The sequence below is a fragment of the Lasioglossum baleicum genome, unplaced genomic scaffold, assembly GCF_051020765.1.
Source record: "Lasioglossum baleicum unplaced genomic scaffold, iyLasBale1 scaffold0779, whole genome shotgun sequence".
Lineage (NCBI taxonomy): Eukaryota > Metazoa > Arthropoda > Insecta > Hymenoptera > Halictidae > Lasioglossum > Lasioglossum baleicum.
Genome location: NW_027469838.1, coordinates 1 through 21727, shown reverse-complemented (window position 1 = coordinate 21727; position 21727 = coordinate 1). Strand labels below are relative to the sequence as shown.

The 21727-nt window shown below is 33.4% G+C and overlaps 6 protein-coding genes across 6 annotated transcripts; 5 read left to right on the top strand and 1 right to left on the bottom strand.

Annotated features, from left to right (window-relative positions):
• The first annotated feature begins 143 nt into the window (after positions 1-143).
• LOC143220336 (soma ferritin-like) lies at positions 144-1129 on the top strand. The gene is made up of 4 exons (XM_076446002.1): positions 144-220; positions 293-512; positions 582-773; positions 851-1129. Exons 1-4 carry the CDS (start codon positions 144-146, stop codon positions 1127-1129), a joined length of 768 nt encoding a protein of 255 aa, XP_076302117.1.
• A 691-nt stretch (positions 1130-1820) lies between these two features.
• LOC143220342 (uncharacterized) lies at positions 1821-8598 on the top strand. The gene is given in 10 exon segments (XM_076446008.1): positions 1821-2049; positions 2404-2505; positions 2508-3272; positions 3275-3592; positions 3595-6101; positions 6169-6751; positions 6754-7270; positions 7358-7636; positions 7720-8328; positions 8496-8598. Coding segments are annotated over 10 exon segments (6012 nt in total).
• A 1816-nt stretch (positions 8599-10414) lies between these two features.
• Wol (Dolichyl-phosphate beta-glucosyltransferase wollknaeuel) lies at positions 10415-11779 on the top strand. The gene is made up of 5 exons (XM_076446007.1): positions 10415-10477; positions 10643-10817; positions 10890-11086; positions 11167-11275; positions 11343-11779. The coding sequence occupies exons 1-5, from the start codon at positions 10415-10417 to the stop codon at positions 11777-11779; spliced, it is 981 nt and encodes a 326-aa protein (XP_076302122.1).
• Positions 11780-12364: 585 nt separating this feature from the next.
• Positions 12365-13467, top strand: Alg-2 (Apoptosis-linked gene-2). The gene is made up of 4 exons (XM_076446006.1): positions 12365-12420; positions 12676-12782; positions 13024-13292; positions 13366-13467. The coding sequence occupies exons 1-4, from the start codon at positions 12365-12367 to the stop codon at positions 13465-13467; spliced, it is 534 nt and encodes a 177-aa protein (XP_076302121.1).
• Positions 13468-14487: 1020 nt separating this feature from the next.
• LOC143220337 (N6-Methyl-AMP deaminase-like) lies at positions 14488-16089 on the top strand. The gene is made up of 7 exons (XM_076446003.1): positions 14488-14526; positions 14656-14786; positions 14877-15068; positions 15155-15392; positions 15479-15614; positions 15710-15810; positions 15874-16089. The coding sequence occupies exons 1-7, from the start codon at positions 14488-14490 to the stop codon at positions 16087-16089; spliced, it is 1053 nt and encodes a 350-aa protein (XP_076302118.1).
• Positions 16090-19750: 3661 nt separating this feature from the next.
• Positions 19751-21726, bottom strand: LOC143220343 (uncharacterized). The gene is given in 5 exon segments (XM_076446009.1): positions 19751-19911; positions 20058-20300; positions 20338-20673; positions 21373-21642; positions 21645-21726. Coding segments are annotated over 5 exon segments (1092 nt in total).
• Between the last annotated feature and the right edge of the window lies 1 nt (position 21727).

Here is a 21727-nt window from a genome sequence, read left to right as displayed (position 1 = left end):
CTAAATTTACTATAGGATAACAAAATAAATTGCGAATCGATATAACGACATCTGGATTAAAATCAAAATTTTGTGAGGATTAAATTTTACAATTAATAATTTTTTAATACGAAATGTAAATTATTTGTAACTAAACGTAAAACATGTTAAAATTGTGCAGTGATATGAGAATTCTTTGTAACATCTTCAATATATGTGCTCGACAATTGTATAAAAAGGAGTAAGTCCCTAACTTATCCATGAAAAAATTTAATATCAGATCTAGTTTGAAAAATAAGTAATGTTTCTCAAGAATTCAGCTTTCCAAGAAAATATGTAATCCAACAATATTTCCTGCCAAATCTTTGAGTACGTCTTGTACGATTAAAACGTCTGATGAATTTTGCATTGACAAACCTATGAAATGGCCTAGCGGAAAACCAGCCAATTATAAATTTCACCAAGAAACTGAAGATATATTAAACGCGCAAATAAATGCCGAGCTAAAAGCTTTCTATTACTATTTATCCATGGTGAGATAAAAGATAAATAGCGTTTTTTAAAATTATTAAATCCTAATACGAATCAGCTGTTTTCTATAGTCTGCCTACTTTGGACGTGCTGACGTAGCTTTGCCTGGTTGTGAGTCATTTTTCATGCAAATGCATCATGAGGAACATGAGCACTCTCTCAGATTCCTAAATTACGTCAAAATGCGCGGAGGGCGTGTAAATCTTTGTCCAATGCAATCACCTCCCGATCAAGATTGGAAATGTCCGTTGCACGCTTTTAAAGTAAATAATTTTGAAATAAATTAAGCATTCTATATTTATTTATATTTAACCTAAATATAATTATAAAATTTGCTTAGACGGCATTAGATTTGGAGATTGAAGTAACTGATAAACTAGTAAAGGTAAACGCCGTGGCGGAAAAACATGGCGATTTAAATGCAAGTGATTTTATTATTACTGGTTTTATGGAAGATCAAATGAAAAGTATAAACGAAATGGCAAGATTTGTAGCTGTTCTGTCCGGTATTGGTGATCAAGCATTAGCACGTTTTATATTTGATAAAGATTTACTCGATCATCATGTCGAGCCGAAATTTAACATTCTTCGTTTAAAAAATGCGTCCAAATGGAAATAATAAATAATAACTCCGTTCACCTGTAGAATTGCACAAAAATTGTGTGTAATCGTCTTGTTAACGTGTATATTAACTTATTTAGGATAAAAATACATGTATATATTGATTAAATTACGATAAAAGCAAAAAAGTGGTAAAAGAGATATTTAAAAAATATATAAAAATAAAATCATAATTTTTTAAACATGACTCTATTTTTTAGTAGAACTTGATTTATAAAAAATAATATTTTGCATACAGTGACGTGACAGATAAAAAGATACGTTCAAAAATCAACTGCCTCGTTTGTATGTTTCGCGATCGTTATGTAATTTCAGAACACATCGAGTCAGTGAATATCAACCGTTTCACATCATGTGTTGGAAACGACTTAGTATGGCGGAACTATTGCATGCATTTATTCGTGTAGACAAAGCTGCGATAAAAACGGACATTGTGGTGTCTTAATTATTCCTTTGTTGTATTAAAATTAATATTCGGGCTTGCTAAAATTTTTTGTTTCATATGTGAAAAGATTTCTAACGTAAAATTATTCGCAATAAAGTGTTGTGCGTGTACTAGGTTTAGATCGGTGAAAAATCACAATTATTGCTAATACGTAATTAACCCTAATTTTCATGAAACAGTATTCGTTTTTTATTATTACGAATGGACGCGATTAGTTGTTCACAATTCGAGGGTAAGTTTAAAAATGGCTAGCGATTTGTCGAGTGAGTGTACGGAAACAATTGGTGTGATAGATGAGAAAGAAGAAGGTGAAATATCCTTGGAGGATGTAAGTTCTTCCGAGGAAGGACATTTAAATTACGGATATGGCACTAAAATTTCTCAATGTTCGAACTGTCTGTCGAGCCAACACAATGCAACGTGGTGTACTGCTCCTACAAAGTTTTATCCTTCCAAGGGCTATAATCGAAGAGGTAAATTAAATAATATATATATTTTTTTTAATATCTTTAAATGTTACAATTATTAAGAATACCTAAAACTCTGTAATGTTTTAATTTATTATTAATATTATTTTATATACAAGAGTTATAAACAATATAAATAATTGAATATAAAAAGTGTAAAAGTATCTTGTACTTTTATACATTCTTTATTTGATTACAAAAGATAAGCCTTAATGCAAAATTAGTTACTTTTTGTTGATCTATACTTTTGATAATTTTGGGACCCTATGTATGTAAAATATACTTGTATTTAATAACGTATTAAACTTTTCTATATCCGTTGTATTATCATTCTCGACATATCATGTTCTAATCAAGTAGAAGTTGACCTTATTCTACAAGATGCAGTCCAGGGAAAAGAAAACCGTCACCAAATAAAAGAGTCAGGATGCATTGGAACAAAACATACAACTTCTACACTTCAAGAAAAAATGATGATCTTGTGCCTATCTCAAGTGACAGTGACATGGAGATTGTTGGTCTTGCAGATAATTCTAAACAAATTATAATACGTACTTCTTCAAAAAGTAGAGTGAAAAAAAAGAGAAAAAAGAAAAGGAATCATTCAACTGTATTATCAATAAATGATCTAGTTTCTTCATCTACTGTGGATATGTCTATGAAAGAATGTGTTAATAGTGTAAAACATGATGTGACAAAAAATACTTCTAGATCACATCACAGAGAGATCAGTCCTATTCGCAGAAACAGTAGATCGAGAGTAATTCCAAGATCACCACCTAAAAGACATAGATCTCTTATAAAAACAAGATCTCCTTTTAGAAGATCAAAATCCCCAATCGTCGGTGCCAGATCACCATACAGATCTTCAACAAAGACAATGCCTAGGAAAACATCGCATACCGAGCTAATGTCATCTCATAATTATGTTGATACGCATAAATTATTAAAAAAAGTCAGACAATTAGATTCGATGGGAACTCATTCATTAGAAGAAACTTTAAATAAAAATAAAGAACATGCATCCTCTTTAAAAGAAAAATTAATAAACATGGTAAAAGGTATTTCTGATAATAACGATGTCACAAATATTTCAAAAGAAAAATCTACTGTGCATACGTGTAGAAAGGAATCTAATGATGCAGATGATGAAGAAGATTTAGCATTATTAAGACAAAAGGCTTTGGAAACAAAGCAAAATAAATCAAATAAACAGAATGATCAACCAAAGATTGCAAGAATGCGACTATAGATATAAATGATGATCAAGATAAAGAAGATTTAGAATTGAGAATGATTGCACTTCGATCTGCTGTATTAAAGAAACATCAGAATAGAATTCAAAAGGGTATAAAATCAGGAAAGAGTAAGAAATCTAATACCTTCCGTAGTGAAAGTCCTTTCACTCAAAGCTTTTTAGACAGTATCCCTATACCAGGAGAAGAATTATTAAATTTTGCATCACCACCTCATACCCCGCTTCCTGTAAATGAAAGTAATCACACAGAAGATATGGAATTGGATACAGATGTTGAAAGAGAAAAAGAGAAATACCGTATTCTCCAACAGACAACATTACTGCAGATATACCTATAGATACAGAGTTATTAGGTATTCAACCATCTGATGTATCATTTATCAGTCTTAATGAAGCAAATAACAGTCCAAATTTTAATACATCTATAACACCTAATCAGGATGATCAAAAATCTTATCAAGGAAAAATTATTGAAAATCGAAGTTATTTACCAAATATTGTATACTATTTACCATCACAAACACTATTATGTAATTCAAATACGAATATGCAATATTTATCAAATGGTACAGAAACTTCTAAATCAGATTTTATGAAAGTACATAATTCTCATTTAAATGTTCATCCTTATGAAAATACGTGCAATATTGTTAAAAATAATAACACTTCTGAACTCTTAGATGTTAATTCAAGTCAAGAAATGCCTTATTCACCAACTGATACTCCTATATATGACCCTGACTTATCACATGCTCTTCCACAAACTCTTGGTCCACTGGCTACTTCAAATTCTTCCTTAGTTTCTTTAGAATCATATAATTTTAATACACATGAAAATAACGAACAATATAATAATACAACAACTCAGCATGTAGCAACTATAAAACAAACAAACAATATAAATGAAGATGAACAACAAACTAAAACAGTAACAACTCCAGGGGATACAATTGTTGCTTCTACTACTTCTCTAATGGAGTCAGTATCACCAAGTAGTTCAATGATAACGATTGATGATCTGCCTGATAATGAAACAGACATAAATTCAACTGATACTTCTAGAAACATAAAATCTGCAGAGTACATTCCAAATGATTTATCAAGCAATATTAAAGAAAAAATATCAGAACCACTTTATATGAAGGGATTACCAGATGTTACCAAAGATACAAATAAAATACCAACATTAATTAATAGAACACTTGTTCCAGCACCAATTTTAAAAACGAATAAACAGTTGCAACTACCTTTACCTACCAAAAAGAATACAACACAGCAAGAGCCGACATTCAAAAGTGCAAAAATGCAGCCAGTTATTATTGACGAAGAAACTAGTACAAAGACAAATGCTTCCTTTAAACCCATAAAATTAATGTCCATCCCACAAAAGTCTCATTCTGTTTTATCAATACCAGTTGCATTTCACGACTCTTTACATGAAGATTCAACTAATGAAACACCTGCAAATGAAACTCATACCTCACTAGTAGAAAGTAGCCCTAATGTAGCTTTTGTACAAAATAATACAACTACTACAAGTTCAAATAAAACTGGTGATATTAAAACTCCAACACAAAAGAAAAAGAAACTTGTAAAGAAAGGTTTGAAAAGGAAAAACACCAATGCAGCGTCTTTGATTGCAAAAAAGCATAATACATCATGTACAAAAAATGATAATATAAATACTGTAGATACGCAAATACATAAATCAGATCAAGTTCTTCAGACAGATGATAAAACAGATCAAAATGAAATTCAAACACAGGGAGATTCAATAGATAGCAGCAATATGCCTAAATTAGCAACTTCAAAAGATATTGTTGATGAAAAAAATGAAATTAGCAAAAAAGAAATACAGAGTAATAATAATTCATCCGATACATCGGAACAAGGAAAGTCTAAAGAAGGTAGAAGACAAAGTGTCGATGAAGATGAGGAAGCATTAAGAGCAATTTTATTAGCTTCTTTGCCAAAACGAACAAAAATGACTAATAATTGCTCTAATTCTACTGCAATTACAGAAGCATCTACTACATTAAATCAAGTAACTGTGACTCAAACTGTTTCAAATGATATTACTGCAGGTAATACAACTAATACAATAAATGCTGATGGTCTAACATCTTCACCACTTCCACACACAAATTCGTCTGGTTCTGAAAATGATAAAAATCAGTCAAATGCTGAGGAAAAGATAAATAATGTTGCACAAAAAAATGTATCTACTGAAAGTGTTAAAACACTAAATACAATTGTGGGAAGAAAAAGATCAATACCTATAATAAAAGGTCCACAAAAGAAGCTTATAAAAAGAGTTTCAATTCCTGCAAGTACAAAAGTTGTAAACAATGCAAAAAAGTATCAAAATGCAATGATTCAAAAAAGATTAAATTTGCAGAAAGCTACGCTCTATAATAAACAAAAAATGGCAGAAAGTAAGATTTTATCAAAGATACAGTGTAATGACAGTAAATGGTCCGTTAATACAAAGGCACTGTCTGATACTCAAAGGATTGTTATAAATTTGGAGTCTGATACAGAAAGTGATTCTGAATCTGAACGGCAAAAGAAAATAACCATTCCTTCAGCTCATTCTATTACAGCAGAAAAGCAGCAATCAACAGTAAACTCTACAGCAGAATTTGAAAAGAATTTAGATCAATTTTTACGCGCGGTACGGAAAAAACAAGAGTCCATGGCAGCTGCAAGACCAACCTCAGTATTGCAAACACCTAAAAAGGATTCGGCATTAACAGCAAAACCAGAAAAATTAAATTCATCCAATCTTCACACACCTTTGGTAAGAATATTATAACATGATATATATTGTTGTAACACGATATTTAATTATGCGAATATTTTTTCAGGCTGTTCGTCATTTACCCGCATCTCAACAAGAGGAATATCGTCGATTAAAACAACAAATCTTAGAACGTGAGAAACTGAAGCTGCATAGGACTATAGAAAATAACAGTTTAATAAAGAATAAAAATGTAGAAGTATCTTCAAAATCCACACTGCCTAATAATTCAAATAAAGAGCTACACGTAAAAGTGAATCAAACAATACCTACAAAAAGTCAAATCATAAATACACAACTAAACAAGGAAAATTGTTCTAAAAATTTGGTTGATCCAATAAAAAGTACAACTATATCAACAAGCAGTGCTCAGTCATGTATCAACAAGACATGTAATATTGATAAACAAGAAAATATAAATTCAAATCAAACAAAAACGACATCAGTAATAGATAATAATATTTATATATCTGCGGAAAGCAATCCAAACAACATTGGAAACAAAACTGTTGAAAACACCATGTTACCGATAAATACATCGCAAAAAAATGTTGAGACGCCTACGCATAAAATTCAGGCGAAAACGAAAGTTTCACCTAGCTTAAAAATTTTATCCACAGATGAGGTGAATCGAAAATATGTACAAATACAAGTAAAAATGATACAAATGAACGTGTAGTAACAATAAATGATAAAGTGATCTTAAATAAGAAAATAGTAATTAATCGAAATGAAAATATTTCTGGAAGTAAAGATAGTAATAATAAAGATATATATGATTATGATATAAATCAACTTATAAATTTTATGGAGAAAGACATTAGTACTAATGATACTTCATCTGATAATAATGATATGGTGGACTCAGATGCATCAACTATTATTTTATCACATAGACATCAAGAAAGAAAAGGAAATCTTGATACATCTGGATCCACAGTTTCAGAACATCAGAGAGATGCATCACCAAATTCAAATACGAAAAATAAACAGGACAATTATTTTCTATTGTTTAAAAATAATTCGTCAAAGGATACAAGAAGCATAGAAGAAAATTGGGAAGTAATAAAGAAAAATGTTAAAACAGAGTTAAATACACTTATTAATCTTCCACACTCAGAACAAGAACAACGTTTAATTGATACAGAACAAGAACTCGTTATGAAACGGTGAATACATTCACTGATAATTTATTAATGTATACTTACTTTTAACGTGTCTTTATATAATAATTTATCTGTATGTTAATAATATAGCTATACAATATTAGATGATTTGGCGGAAATGTCTAGTAATCTTCGTCAATGGCACATGGAACGAGATTTACAAACAAATTTAGTTGCTGAAGTGAAAAAGCTTAGAGAACAACTAAAAGTTGCTGAAGAGAGATTACAAGTGCAATGGAACCGTATTAATAATATAGGTCCAAAGGTAGTAGCAGCACATGGAAAAATCAACACAGGTCGGCAAGAATGTTTTAAACTTGCAACCATTTGTTCAACTTTGGGAAATAGGATCGTAGGAAAAGAATACAAGTAATACATTTTTATAAATCATTAAATCATTATGAATAATTTTAAATCTCTTTAAAATATCGTCACTTAATTATATTTTTTAGGGTACCTGAAGCTGGAGCACAACTTCTAGATAATAGGTTGAAAGAGGTAGCTAATCACACACGACAACTTTCCCGCAAAAAAGTACCCTTTATCGACATTCCTGAAACTAGCGAATTTTCAAGAGCGGAAGAAGACACTGTGTCTACTGCATGTACAGAAATTTCAGAAAGTAAAGATCTGTCAGAACAATCCGATATTGATGAAACGACTTTAAGTGAGAATGATTTGTCGACCAAATCAAACGAAAGTGAAAGACCTGCACAAACAAAAGTTGCTGCAGAAAATGTAAATATAGCAAGCAAAGAAAAAGATATAGTATTAAATAATTCTACTTCAACTACTGATGAAGAAAATACATCTAAACAAAATGATACTGATCAAATATCGACCGAACATTTAAATGATACTTCTATCTCTGTCACTGATGTCCTTAACTCAAAGGTTGCACAAAAATTAGATAATAAAGTATCAGAAAATAACACGATAAGACCTACAACTTTAGAACCAGGCAATGAGAAGAGGAATTCTACAAGACGTGAAGGAGAGCACCAAACGAAGAAGACGTTTTTATCTTATGAATCGATATTAAAACATTTCAAAGTACCAAGGTGGGTTTTGCTCTCTATATAGTTGAATGATCTTGATTTATTTCCTTCTAAAAATAATATAAGCAAAATACAATATAACATAAATATAAATAATGTAAAGTTTCCCGATTTAAATTCTACAAAAATTTTGAGCAATTTTTTTTGTTGTTTTTATCATTCTTAACCAGGAACACGAATCCCAATGGCGTCCTTTGTCCGTACGAACTGATGGGAACATGCAGTGATGGAGATTGTCAATTTATTCATCAAATAGAGAGTCAAACCAAGTAGCATTTAGCTACCAAATTGGCATTGTTAAGTTATACGTAAGGTGGTTTTAATCTTTAATCATAAGATTCAGAGGACATTACCAAATATAAAATCAAGACTTTTATTGAAAGTGATCACACTTTTTTATAATTAATGTTAACTTTCAAATTGAAATGCCTTTTTATTGTGAGTAAGTATTATTACTTTTATAATTACAGGTACTACTATTTCTGAGGAAGCAATATCCCATTTAGATGGAAGAATGCTGTTAACAAGCAGAAGTAACATCTGAAGATGGTAAGTTACCTTCATCACGGCAGGAGTTTGTGCACAAATTAAAATAGCCATTTTATTACATAAGGATCATAAATTTTAAACAAAGCAAAATTTTTAATACTGTGCTATTTCAAGCTTCTATTCTAACGAAAGTTTAGAGAAGATTTGCTGCAAGTGTTTATTTTTTACATATGTAAAAAGTGTCATATATAAACAGGAAGTAATTAGTGTGATTAATGTAAAAGAAAAAGAAGAAATTGTTGACCGATTGTTGAAGACAGCCGTATGACAGGCCAACATCGGGCATTGCAACAAATATTCATTTCGTACTTCTATATAAGTTACCTCATAAAAGTCTTGTACCTGTATAATAAAAGATTGATATTTTTTTCTAATTGCGAGTTTATTTATTTTTAATAACAAGTTTATCCCTGAAGTACAGAAAAAAAAAAATTGTTGTTTTTCCTTAACATCGTAATTTTCCGTCAGCTTTAAGTTTATCCCATCGTTGAACCCATTCATTAAAACATACAGACGTGTAAACTTTTTTAAACCAATTACATGCATCTGTTCCCTCTCCTAAGATACCTTGGCAACGGTGAAAATCGGTATACATTACCTTACAACGTAATGTTTGATTTTGTTGTTGAAATCTAAATAATGATGTTAAAAATTATTTTTATTATTTCATGAATAACAAAAAAATTAATTTTAGTTATATCTATTAAAAAATAACAAATATAGTAACTTAACTTGGATCTTCACCAAAAGATACATAAACATCTTGTTTACTACTCTCCTCTTTTGCCTGTTTAAGGCATGGATCATCTTCGTCTACAGTTATAGTTATTTTTTTCTTCGGCGTTTTTGCCTCATTTTGAATATTTATTGAATGCGTATTGTACATATTATCTTTATTTTCAGCTTGAAAAGTAGTATTTAATTTCTTCGAATTATCAATTTCATCATTTTTATCAGAATTCATTATACTTTTAAATCGTATTTTATTTTTTTGTAGAAAAATTTAATGTTTATTCCGTTGTATAAAAGATGTACAACTTACAATACGTTATTTTATGATAAATATGTGAAATTTCTGACATAAAATTAATGTAACGTGAATATTGGTCGAAGTATGCTCTATTTTATTATGACAATTCAAATTGTTTTAAGTATAATAAATAGAAATGCAAATATTTTTTATAAGTTGCTTATCGATTTGATTGTGTAAAATTGATAAGAAATATAAATAAAAGTTTCTAAATATACGTAAATAAAAGATGAATGAATGTCAAATTATTTTAATTTTAACATCTCTTAAACCTTTTACTCTCGATATTTTTTTATTAAATACATGTGTTTCTTTGTGATTAATTTTTACTTTAAATAAAAAGTTGCGCCAATGAAATAATGAATAAAATATTTGCATTTAGTGTAGCCAACTTCAAAATACGTGCAATTTAATTACAATCTAAAGAACATGAGTGGCGGCATAAGATAAACGTTACACGTGTCTTTTACAATATTTTTTAGTATTATTTAAAATCATTATAATATTAAGATGATACCATTCGGAAATTTACTTCTTTATGTCATTTTATTTGCAGTAATATGTATAATTGCGGTATGTTTTTAGGTTATACTACTATTTGTATGTTATTTAAATTTGTATAAACGTGGCAATTCTATAAATCTGTTAATATTTTTCAATGTAAATTTCATACAAAAATCACATATAATTATCTGTTTTCTTTCCACTACAATAATAAAATTAATTATATCCTCTTAGTTTTCTATAATACTACTTATAACAACAAAACCATATCCAGAAATATGGAGAGATGAAAAAGAAAAATATTTTTTAAATCCCAAGACAAATAGTATAGTAGCTTTCCCATCTTTATATGACGGATGGAGTGTACATTTGAGTGTTGTAATACCAGCATATAACGAAGAGGAAAGATGTAAATATTAACATTAATGATGACAATAGTAATTTTATGGGAATATAACTTGTTTATCTACTTAATTTGTAGTGCCACTAATGTTAGATGAATGTTTGAAATATTTGGAAAATCGTTTAAGAAATGGATGTACTTATGAGGTGATTATAGTTAGTGATGGAAGTTCCGATAAAACTGTGGATATCGCACATGAATATGCATCAAAATATGAGAACATTAGAGTATTAGACCTTATTAAAAATAGAGGGAAAGGTGGAGCAGTTAGACTGGTTAATAACACAATATATTCAGCTTTAAATTATATAATTACTGTTCTTTTCTTTTATTTAACTTAGTATTTTTATTTAAGGGTATACTAAATGCAAGAGGAAGCGTAATATTATTTGCAGATGCTGATGGTGCTACTAAATTTAGAGATTTAGAAAAATTAGATAATAGCTTGGAAAGTATTTTAGGATGTAAGTTACTTTTTAAGTTATAATATAAATTATTATGTATTTGAAGTGAAAAAACCATTCTTTTCAGTTGATTATGTAAAGAAGCCAAATGAAGTCAGTTTTTCTCATGCAATAGTATGTGGATCTAGGGCTCATTTAGAAAAAGAAGAAACTGTCAAAAGAACATTTTTTCGACTATTATTAATGCACGGATTTCATTTCTTAGTATGGTTTTGGGGAGTAAGAGGTATTAGAGATACACAATGTGGTTTTAAACTTATAACACGTGAATCTGCGAGAGCTGTATTCCAAGCTTTACATGTTGAACGTTGGGCATTTGATGTAGAAATGTTATATATTGCAAGAGTTTTAAACATTCCTATCACTGAGATTCCTGTGAATTGGACAGAAGTTGAAGGATCCAAAATTGTACCCTTTTGGAGTTGGTTACAGATGGGTAAAGATTTATTTTTTATTTGGTATAAATATAGAATTGGTGCATGGAAAATAAAACGATCTAAATAAATGCGAAATAAATGCACATATAACACAAGATATTTATAAGATAACTTTTTTTTCTATATCTCCACTACAAAAAATAAAAGATTGTTTAATATATTATTTGATATAATAACCATCAAATATTTTTCCTTTATAAGAAAAGCCTATGAATCTAAAAAAAAATAATTACTTTCATTTTACTCAATAATCGTATTTAAAAAGTAGAATTGATTGTTATAAATATTTTGAAATTGTTTAATGTTTTAGGTTAATTTAATCAAGTTCGAGAAATTTTTATATTTATGTTTTTAACTACAATATATTTTTTAATATGTAATAATAATCATTAATAAATAGCATTTTGTAAATAAATCATTTTTAATTAAATTAATACGTTTCATTAAGATTCGACTCAACCTTCTAGTAATTTCTTCATCTCTGGTTGAAAACAACTAGCTTAGCATTGCATTCATGAATATAGTGTAGTAACACGTCAGAATACGTAGTAGCGTGACGTGTAAGATAAGATAAATTATTACGGGATATAAAGCAACATTATTAAGTGTAATTATAATAAATCTTTTATAGAAAATAAATATAAATTGAAGGATGTCTTTTGGATCGCTTATGCCTAATCGAGACTTCCTCTGGGATGTCTTTCAAAGGTACATTAAAACTTTGAATACTCGTTTATTGAAATACTTATATATAATTTTGTATGTTTTATTATAAATATTTTACTGGATTTTGTCATTTATTTATTAATAACGCGAATTATGTATAAATTATATGAATTTACGAATATTTATTTATTCATTTAACTACACAAATAAGTAGATAATAAAAAGAATTAAATTTTAATGAGCCATAGTAAACTTTACGTATAAATGTTAGATACTTTTCTGATTTGTATATTGCAGAGTCGACAAAGACAGGTCTGGTGCAATAACTGCAGATGAATTACAGCTAGCTCTTTCAAATGGGACTTGGACACCATTTAATCCAGAAACAGTTCGTTTAATGATTGGTAATTGTTTAGGTTTATTGTTTCAAACACTCGTGTAAATTAATTACAAACTCAAAAGTTTTTATGTATATTTTTATATCTTACCTATATTGTTGAAAAATTAATAATCTATTTAACAGAAATCTCCATAGTTCCTGAGTAGATTTGCATGGTATTTAAAAAATTTTTTAAAATATATCTTTAGTTTATTTTATTGATGCAGGTATGTTTGACATTGACAAAACTGATCCTGGTTCTTCAGGTATGTTCGATAAAAATCAAAAAGGAACAGTTAGTTTTGAAGAATTTGGAGCTCTATGGAAATATGTAACAGATTGGCAAAATTGTTTTCGATCATTCGATCGGGACAATAGTGGAAATATTGATAGAAATGAATTAAAAACTGCTCTTACAAATTTTGGATATAGATTGTCAGATCAAATTATAGATACCCTTATACGCAAATATGACAGAGCTGGCCGTGGAACTATATATTTTGATGATTTCATTCAGTGCTGTGTAGTTTTGCATGTAAGTATACATTTGTACAATATTTTGTTCTGGATTATGTTCTAAATTTTCTAAAAAAATTTCTGACTTTTAGACACTGACTGCTGCCTTTAGACAATTGGATACAGATTTGGATGGTGTTATTACAGTTCATTATGAACAATTCCTAGACATGGTATTCAGTCTTAAAATTTAAGATATTTTTATGCTTCAGCAATGTTATCCTTGCCTATTATGGCATCTTAGTATTTATAATATGTATTCCATACGAACTATTTGATGCCAAATTTTTGAAATTTGAATTTATTCTAAAAATTTTTCACGTCAAATTAAAGATATATGTTTAATAAGCTTGTATGTTCAGGTCTTAATTAAAATATGTAAAATCAGCTATATGTCTAGAGAAACATTCTTAAAAAAAAAAAAAAAAAAAAAAAAAAGAAAAAAAATAAGGTATTTACATATAACTAAACTCCATCATAAACACAAATATATAATCTTTGCTCTCTGTTCGTTATAGGGAAGCAAAATTAATATCTGTTACTTAATTATTCGTTAAACTAGTTAAAAAAAAAAAGACAAATATTTATGAAATAATTATCAGATATAAAAAAGTTGAATATATTTCAGCTAAAAGATGCGTGATTATATGTATCTCAAACCATAACTAATGGATCTTTTACAGTATACAATTTTTGAACATTAAACAAAAGATGTCAATTATATATAAAAGAAAACTGATATCCACCATACTACCTTGAAGTATTTTTCTATTTCTTCTTCATCTTCAATATGTATTGTAGTTTATTACTGCACAGCACTCCAAAAAAATATTAAATAGTATATAAGTTTGATAAAATAGTTATAAAGTTGATTTTAGCTTTACTCTCTTAGAATATATTTATATGACCTACTTTTAATTATGTATGAAATCTATATTTCTGTATTTTTCTATTATTATTAAATTGATTATAAACATGTATTTTTATTGAATGTTTGTGTTTATATATTTTTTATCCTCCTTATTTATTAATTTTTTGTGAAAGTACAAAAAGTAAATTTACAGCACAAATTGCAAAGAATCTAATGAATAGTTTATTCCTGGAATTCACGTGGTTGCCATCGTTTTTGTGGGATATTGAGTAATGATTATTTGAAATAAGCCATAAACTAATATTAAAGTAGAATTTTCGTGCGTAAAAAAAAATTTTTTACAATGGATTTAGAAAATTTTTGTCAATCTTTGCCGAAATTGGTACGTAATCTAAAATTTCTACAACGAGCAAGATATAGGTTAATGCCTATGAATGAGAAATATTTTTTTCCAATTCTAACACATATAACAGACTAGACATGGATATTCATCTCTTTTTGTATTTAATAGGAACTTCACGCTCATTTAAATGGATCCTTAAGCATAGATACTTTGAAAAAATTATATAAAATGCAAAATCCTAATTCTGAAGACTATGAGAATATACTCATGAGTACAAAAGACTGCTCGTCATTAGGCGAGTACGAATAACAATATAATTTGCCATTTGGTAATTTTAATTCATATTATCTTATTATATTGTACTAAAGATTTAATATAATTGCTTATAGGTGCTTCAAAGTATTTGACATAGCACATTCGTTAACAGTTACACCAGAGGCAGTTTTTCATTCTACCTATGATACAATTAAAGAATTCAAAGATGACAATGTCATATATTTGGAGCTTAGAAGCACTCCACGTGCTGTTCAAGGGAAAATGACAAAAGAAGAATATGTAGAAGCAATTATAAAAGCATTTGAGTAAATATCATCTAATTAAAGTATTTTTGATTTTACAATATAATATATCAAGAAACATTTCATTTTGATTGTCTTTCAAATTATAGGGTCTGTAAAATTGATTTTCCAAGTATATTAACAAAATTACTAATATCAATAAATCGTAAACAAGGATATAAGGCAGCACAAGAAAATATAGAATTGGCAATAAATTTCATTAAGAAGTATCCACAATATATCATTGGACTTGATCTTAGTGGAGATCCAATGACAGGGAGCGCATTTTTAGAATTGTTAGAAAAGGCAAGAATGGCTGGACTTAAAATTGCAGCCCATTGTGCAGAGGTAAAACTTGGTTAATATTTAAATAGATGATAATTTAATACAATTTTCAAATTTACATTAGATGCCTTCTCACTTGCCTCAAGTAGGTTCCTAATGAAACAGAGACAATAGATATTTTTGAATTTAAGCCAGACAGATTGGGACATTGTACTTGTGTTCATCCTGCTTTGCAAGGGTCAAACAGATTATTTAATCTGCTGCTAGATTCGAAAATTCCTGTAGGTAAGAATGTTAGAAATTATCAAAATTTGTTAATTAATTTGAAAATTTTATTCGAATATGTCACATCGAATGTTTAATTATCGTCTTTTGTCTAGAATTGTGTTTAACTTCGAATGTTCAGTGTAAAACAGTATCTACCTACGAGTCTCATCAATTTAAATATTTGTTTGAAGCTGGACATCCCATTTGCCTTGGCGTGAGTAAAGTTATTAATATTTATTTAAGTAATTATTCTAAAAACCAAATTTTTATTTTTTAGACCGACGACAAAGGCGTTTTCCATACGACTTTGTCTCGAGAATACGAAATAGCTAGTTTAACGTTTAGCTTGAATCGAGATCAACTGATAAAACTTTGTATGTCGACCGTCGAATATGCTTTTGCAACGTCAGAAGAGAAACAAGTATTGTTGTCTGTGATCAACAATTTTAATAATAAAAACCGCAATGGTTCATTACCAATGAAACTGTTGTGAAAGAAAACAGATTTTTACAAATCAGAAATATTTACTAGACGCAAACACTTGATCGAATTAACGATTTCTTAACAAATAATGTTTTATAAAAGTCAATAATGCGAGACAAAATTATACGTCAAAAGAAAGATACGTGTGATTAACAAAGGCGTAACAAGGTCATAAAACTATTGATATAAAAGTAGTCGATTTTATTCGTTATGATATTTGTGGGCGCGTTTACATGGATTTACAGATAACTAAGTTGCTACTTACGGAGACTAAAATAGTTAAATGTCATCAGTGTTCCATGTTTTCTCTCAAGATCGTATATAGTATATACAACATTTATAATAGTTATTACAATATTATGCTTGTAAATGTGGTGTATCTTTGTTTCAACATTGAAGAAGAAATTAGTAATACTTACAAACCGGCGCCAAACAGTCGGTTCGATAAAACACTAACGATCGTTTCGTAAGCTATCAAAATCACAATCGAGTGCGACGAAACTATAAAATGTTGCATGTATTTCTTTTGTTGCTCACTTTTTCACCGAACTGCCGTTCAATAATTTCGTGTTTCGCGTAAAGAATTAAAAAATAGAAGACCGAACTTAGCACCACGTGAAAAGAAAAGCTCGAAAAGGCAAATCGTGTATGGCCATTAATTTCGAGATCATTCCGGGAATATTTTTTTTTTTTTTTACTCGAGACCAAACATCTCGAACGAAAATGATAAAAAAGGGATCAGCGTTTTTTTTTTTGTTTTACCTTCGCACATGAATATAGGAGCAACAAGGATTCCTTTTTTTTTTTTTTTAAATTTTGATGCGAACATTCTGTATTTTTTTCTTTTTTTTGTCCTTTTATTAGAACCGTTACTCGCTATCACGCCATAACAAGGTGATAATAGTAAATAGCTGGATAATACTAATAGTAGTAATAGGAATAATAGCAATATAGTCGTAATATTAATATTGACGATGACAATAATATCGTTCTTAATAACCATAATAAGAAATTATTTCTACCGTATATAATATTCGTCCTATGTAACAGTCTTTTTGGCTAACCTTCGAGCTATAAACAATAAAACAGTTTCTTCCTTCTCAATACCGCGTCGTAATCAATATGCAAATCCTAAGATCATCGAACAAGCCATCGTTATATTCTCGCTTCTCGCTATATCTTGTTGGAGATCGGCGAAAAATCGTTCGCAATATCCGTTCCTCTGACCTAACCTATGTCCTTTGTATTACCGTCGCGCGTATTATTCTCTAATATCTTACCTTCGCTAAGTTTGTATCCTAACGACTATGACTAAGGATGCTTTATTCTCGTTCTTATCGCTTTGTGAATACGCTTGTCCTCTAAGGGGATAGGTTTCAATTCTGTATGATTCTCCTGCATGTTACATACTAAGCATTATGTAAAGTAGACGTTGCTATATTTATACATTCATAGATCGGTTCACGGGTGTTCAGCGTTTCACAGTTCAGCGTTGCCTGCGGTTATCGTTATCGAACTGGCCCTAGTCGACATCGAGAAAACGTGGTTACTCATCGTGGAGGAGGAGCGAAGGGGGGGGGGAGAAAAATAATAAAAAAAGGAAAGAATAAAAAGGTGGACGACGCGTGCGACAAGAGGAAAGGTGGCGCGAAATGGTGGTACGATCGGGTCGAACGTTTCGGGTGCTAGGCGGTTAAATGCTTCGATAACAAACGCTCGTACCTCTCGCGCGACCGACGCAAACGAAAGAGAAGAACGCGAGAAGGTGAAGTGGAAAAAAAAAAGGAAGAAACGATTCCGCCTTTCCGTTCGTTCGGATTTCTCGTTGGATTTCGCGGACCGACGCGCGTGAATCTCGCGAAAGGATGCGAATGAAAAAGCGAACGATCACGCATCGGTACAAATCTGGCTGTAACGAAAAGAAAGTAAAAGAAAATAAAAATTATTCGTGCGTAGTAATATAAAAATCACGATACATAATAATATCTTTTCTTCTTTCTCTATATCTAACGGTAATAATAATTATAATAATAATAATTATAATAATGGCGTATCTTCTCGTAAACTGTCGCACTGAGCTCTGTCCCTTTTGCAAGAAAAAAATGTCCAAATGACTATGTACACTTAACGAACGAGCGACAAGATGGACAATAGTCTATGTACGTGCGCAGATGTGTATATATATGTATGCGTATGTGTGTATATATGTATGTATATATATATTTATGTATGCAGTGTATACATATATACACGCACCTTCTTTCTACATTCGCTGGCGATATCGTATTAATAGTTGCGGTAAAAACAAATGTACACGTTGAATTAAAATGCTATAAAATATCGGAAAGAAACCGATTTCTCAAGTCGCGTCAAACAAGAAGAGGGGAAAAGAAAACTACTAGAAACTAACCGCGCGAATAACGCTCGAGCCTCGAGGGTAACGAAAGGTCAGCGTCAATAAATAAGTTAAGATGTTTTGATTCGGTGATAAAGCGATAAAAAAAGAGGGGGAAAAGAAAAGAAAAAAAAAGAACAAGAAATAAAGGACAAATGATCGATCCAGTTTGGAAGTTCGTTTCTCAGAGCGGTTACTCTATTTGGCCGAGTGCTTCCAGTCAAGATACTTCGGAGAATGCTTTTCGCTCTAGTTCACCCGTGCAAACATCATTTTCTCGTGTATTCTTTTATTCTTTTTTAATTATATCGTTAAGCTGAACGAAAGGAAAGACAATGCGAGATCCGCGGCGAGCGACACACCGAAAAGTTCTTCTTGAATGAAAGGAACGCAAGGCGTGAGAAATATAATTAAAAAAGACGTATTTTTTTTTCATTGCACACAAATCATACATACACTATTCACACAATAACGTTTCAATCATCGTCGAAGCGGAGCAGCCTACCATGGTCGCGATTTATTCGAGCATCATACATTTATACAAATTCCTACCGATCTCTGCCGGGTGTATTCGCGTAATATAGTTCCGATACCGATATACCGACCGTTCGAACGCGATTCGAGCGTCTGGAAATGATCGTAGAAGCAAAGAACTGAAAGACGCTCTCGGTTCGTGGTCCACTCGTTAACGTGGTCAAAGAAACTCAATCTCGATGAATCTAATTCGACTCTTTCACGCTCGCTCGTGATCGACCAAAGGTGCACACGATTCCCGTGTACCGGTAACAAGAGAAACAAGAAACAAAATGCGTCAGGCGAGCATCGGCGATCGATCGAACGCGCGTATCTAATATCACAACACGAATTCCGAGGTTGTCGCAAGAAGAGAACCTAAGAAACGACAGATTCGCGACGCGACGAAACGAATGATTCGCTAGAGAGAGATAGATAGAGAGATAGAGAGAGAGATAAAGATAGAGCGAGATAGAGAGGGTTCTTGCGAGCGACGAACGCGACGAACTAAACTGAACTCATACCTTCTCCGGATCGACTCCCACCGTCGATTTCTCTCTCTCTCTCTCTCTCTTGAGAGAGAGACGAGACACGTTTCGCGATGCACGATTATGAAAATCCTTGGATCGATCGGCGACTAACATTACGATGGCAGACTGCTTCGTCGGTTCACGAGGTGGCTATTATCGCTAGAGATGAATGCTGTGATGGTTAAGTATCGAGACATGGTGGATAGGCTGACGGTTCGTTGATCGTTGCGCGTTCACGAGACCATGCTCCGCGACGGTTTCGCATTGTTGCTGTTGCTGCTCGCTGTACTGCTCGCGGTCCTACTGTCGCTCTGGGCGAACAGAACACCTTGATACATTACCCCGTTCAACTCCATACTGACTACTAAGGAATTGTCACCGTTCCGTCCGTCTCCTACAATCGAAAATGGGATTACCGTTATTAGAAGAGAGGGCCGGCCGCGCGGTTGAAAACGGCGAAGCGCGAAATACGCTTGGCGGCAGCGGCGCATGCGCGGCCGCGGAACGCGGCAAAAACGAAGCGGCCGGAGCCGCGCTTACCTCGATTGGAAATTTTAATGTGCGTGCCCACAGAGGCCGTGGCGTTCTTCTCGATCGGGCTGTCGTCGTCCGAGAGTAACCTTTTCGCGGGTGGAGGTCCAGGCGTGCCGGTCAGATCGGGATCCCTCTTCACCTGCATGCTGCCCCCCGATGACGGTGAACTTTGTCTCGCGGGTGACGAGGAGACGGGCGACGACCTAACGGAATCCCGGGAACCCGTTAGAAAACTTCTCTGTCGTAGACCTTCTTAAACCTCCGCCGCCTTATCGCGAATGTTTACCTGAGTCCGAGTCGAGAGCTTCCCTCTGGGGTTCGGGGCTGGAGGCCGGAGGTACCGGAGAGTGCGAGGCCTGAGGAGACATCGGTGGCTGATGACCCACTCCAGGGTACAGGGTGTTGTTGTTGTACATGTTCCACAAGGTGAGCCGGGACATCTCGAGGGCGCTGAACGCGCCGTCCCTCGGCGGCGTCGACGACGGCGGCGACGCGCTCCCCTGCCGATGGATCATCGGCGGCGGCGTCCCCGCGCCAGCGCTTCGAAGCTCCTTGTTCAGCAGCTTCACGTACTCGACCATGCGTGCCTCGAACTCGGACGGTGCCATCCCGGGAATAGGTCCTGCACCCGGTCACCATTAACGTCCAGAAACCGGACTAGATCGCGCGATGATCGCGCGGAACGGATCGATCCTCGGCGCGTTCCAAAGGACCGTGGGGTCCATCGGACACGCCGGAGACACGGAAAATGACCGGACTCGACGACGGTCGTTCGAATAAACGATCGAGTTTTTTTACCGGTCGCGAATAGGCGGAGGAAAGGAAGAAAAGGGCGGTCGGTTGGAAGGAAAGCGAGGACGGAAGGAAATCGGAGGGTGCGAGGCGTAGGAGCGAAATTGGCGCGAGGCCGGCGAGAGGGTGGCGAAACAAGGACGAAAGGGGCGAAGCTGGGCGATGGTAGGGGCTCGAAGGAGGAAGAAAAGGGTAGGGAAGTAGGAATGCTCGTTAGCGAGAGTCATCCGTTAACGCCTGTCTCCCGGAGGATCGTACAATCAATTACGCCTCCTTCGCTCTCGCATCATCATCTCCGGGGAGGCCTGGAACCCTAACTACCGATTTAAAATAAACCCGCTCCTCTTCTACTCCCTTCCCGACCTATCTCTTTTTCTCCGTTCGCATCTGTCTCCTCGCGTACCGCTAACTTTTCATCTAGACCCTCTCTCCGCGTCCGATTCCCTCCTCCCCTTTTCCTTTTCCCTTTTCCATTTTCCAAAGCCCTCGGAGATGGCAGCGACGCGACTGGCGGAGAATATATACCGACCTGGGTTCGGCGGCTGTCCTGGCAGTCCCTGGGGGTGTTGCGGGTGGTGCGGGTGATGGGGCAGGGGTGTGTGCGCCGCGCTTCCGTTCACCAGCGATTGCGGCCCATGATGTTGACCACCGGCAGCCACCGCCGTCACCAGCGATAACGGCGCTATTTGCGCGTGCAGCGCGAGCGAGTTGGGCGTGTGGGGGTTCCTCTGGACGAGGCTCTCGCCGGCGGCGCCGCCGCTCGCCGCGTACGCCCCGTAGCTGCTCCGGCGTCCCTCCGACGGTTCCCGTCGATCGCCGCCTGCAGCTCCGCCGGCGTTGACAGTCGTCTCTTCTCGCACTCGTACGGGTACAGGTATTTCATG

Excerpts from the sequence above, each read along its gene's own strand:
- LOC143220336 (XM_076446002.1), top strand. The coding sequence starts at position 144 with ATGTTAAAATTGTGCAGTGATATGAGAATTCTTTGTAACATCTTCAAT. Across the intron at positions 221-292 it reads CGACAATTGTATAAAAAGGA|AATTCAGCTTTCCAAGAAAA; the intron begins GTAAGTCCCTAA and ends ATGTTTCTCAAG. Across the intron at positions 513-581 it reads TCTATTACTATTTATCCATG|TCTGCCTACTTTGGACGTGC; the intron begins GTGAGATAAAAG and ends TGTTTTCTATAG.
- Wol (XM_076446007.1), top strand. The coding sequence starts at position 10,415 with ATGATACCATTCGGAAATTTACTTCTTTATGTCATTTTATTTGCAGTA. Across the intron at positions 10,478-10,642 it reads CAGTAATATGTATAATTGCG|TTTTCTATAATACTACTTAT; the intron begins GTATGTTTTTAG and ends ATATCCTCTTAG. Across the intron at positions 10,818-10,889 it reads ATATAACGAAGAGGAAAGAT|TGCCACTAATGTTAGATGAA; the intron begins GTAAATATTAAC and ends CTTAATTTGTAG.
- Alg-2 (XM_076446006.1), top strand. The coding sequence starts at position 12,365 with ATGTCTTTTGGATCGCTTATGCCTAATCGAGACTTCCTCTGGGATGTC. Across the intron at positions 12,421-12,675 it reads CTCTGGGATGTCTTTCAAAG|AGTCGACAAAGACAGGTCTG; the intron begins GTACATTAAAAC and ends TGTATATTGCAG. Across the intron at positions 13,293-13,365 it reads AGTGCTGTGTAGTTTTGCAT|ACACTGACTGCTGCCTTTAG; the intron begins GTAAGTATACAT and ends TCTGACTTTTAG.
- LOC143220337 (XM_076446003.1), top strand. The coding sequence starts at position 14,488 with ATGGATTTAGAAAATTTTTGTCAATCTTTGCCGAAATTG. Across the intron at positions 14,787-14,876 it reads GACTGCTCGTCATTAGGCGA|GTGCTTCAAAGTATTTGACA; the intron begins GTACGAATAACA and ends AATTGCTTATAG. Across the intron at positions 15,615-15,709 it reads AGATTCGAAAATTCCTGTAG|AATTGTGTTTAACTTCGAAT; the intron begins GTAAGAATGTTA and ends TCTTTTGTCTAG.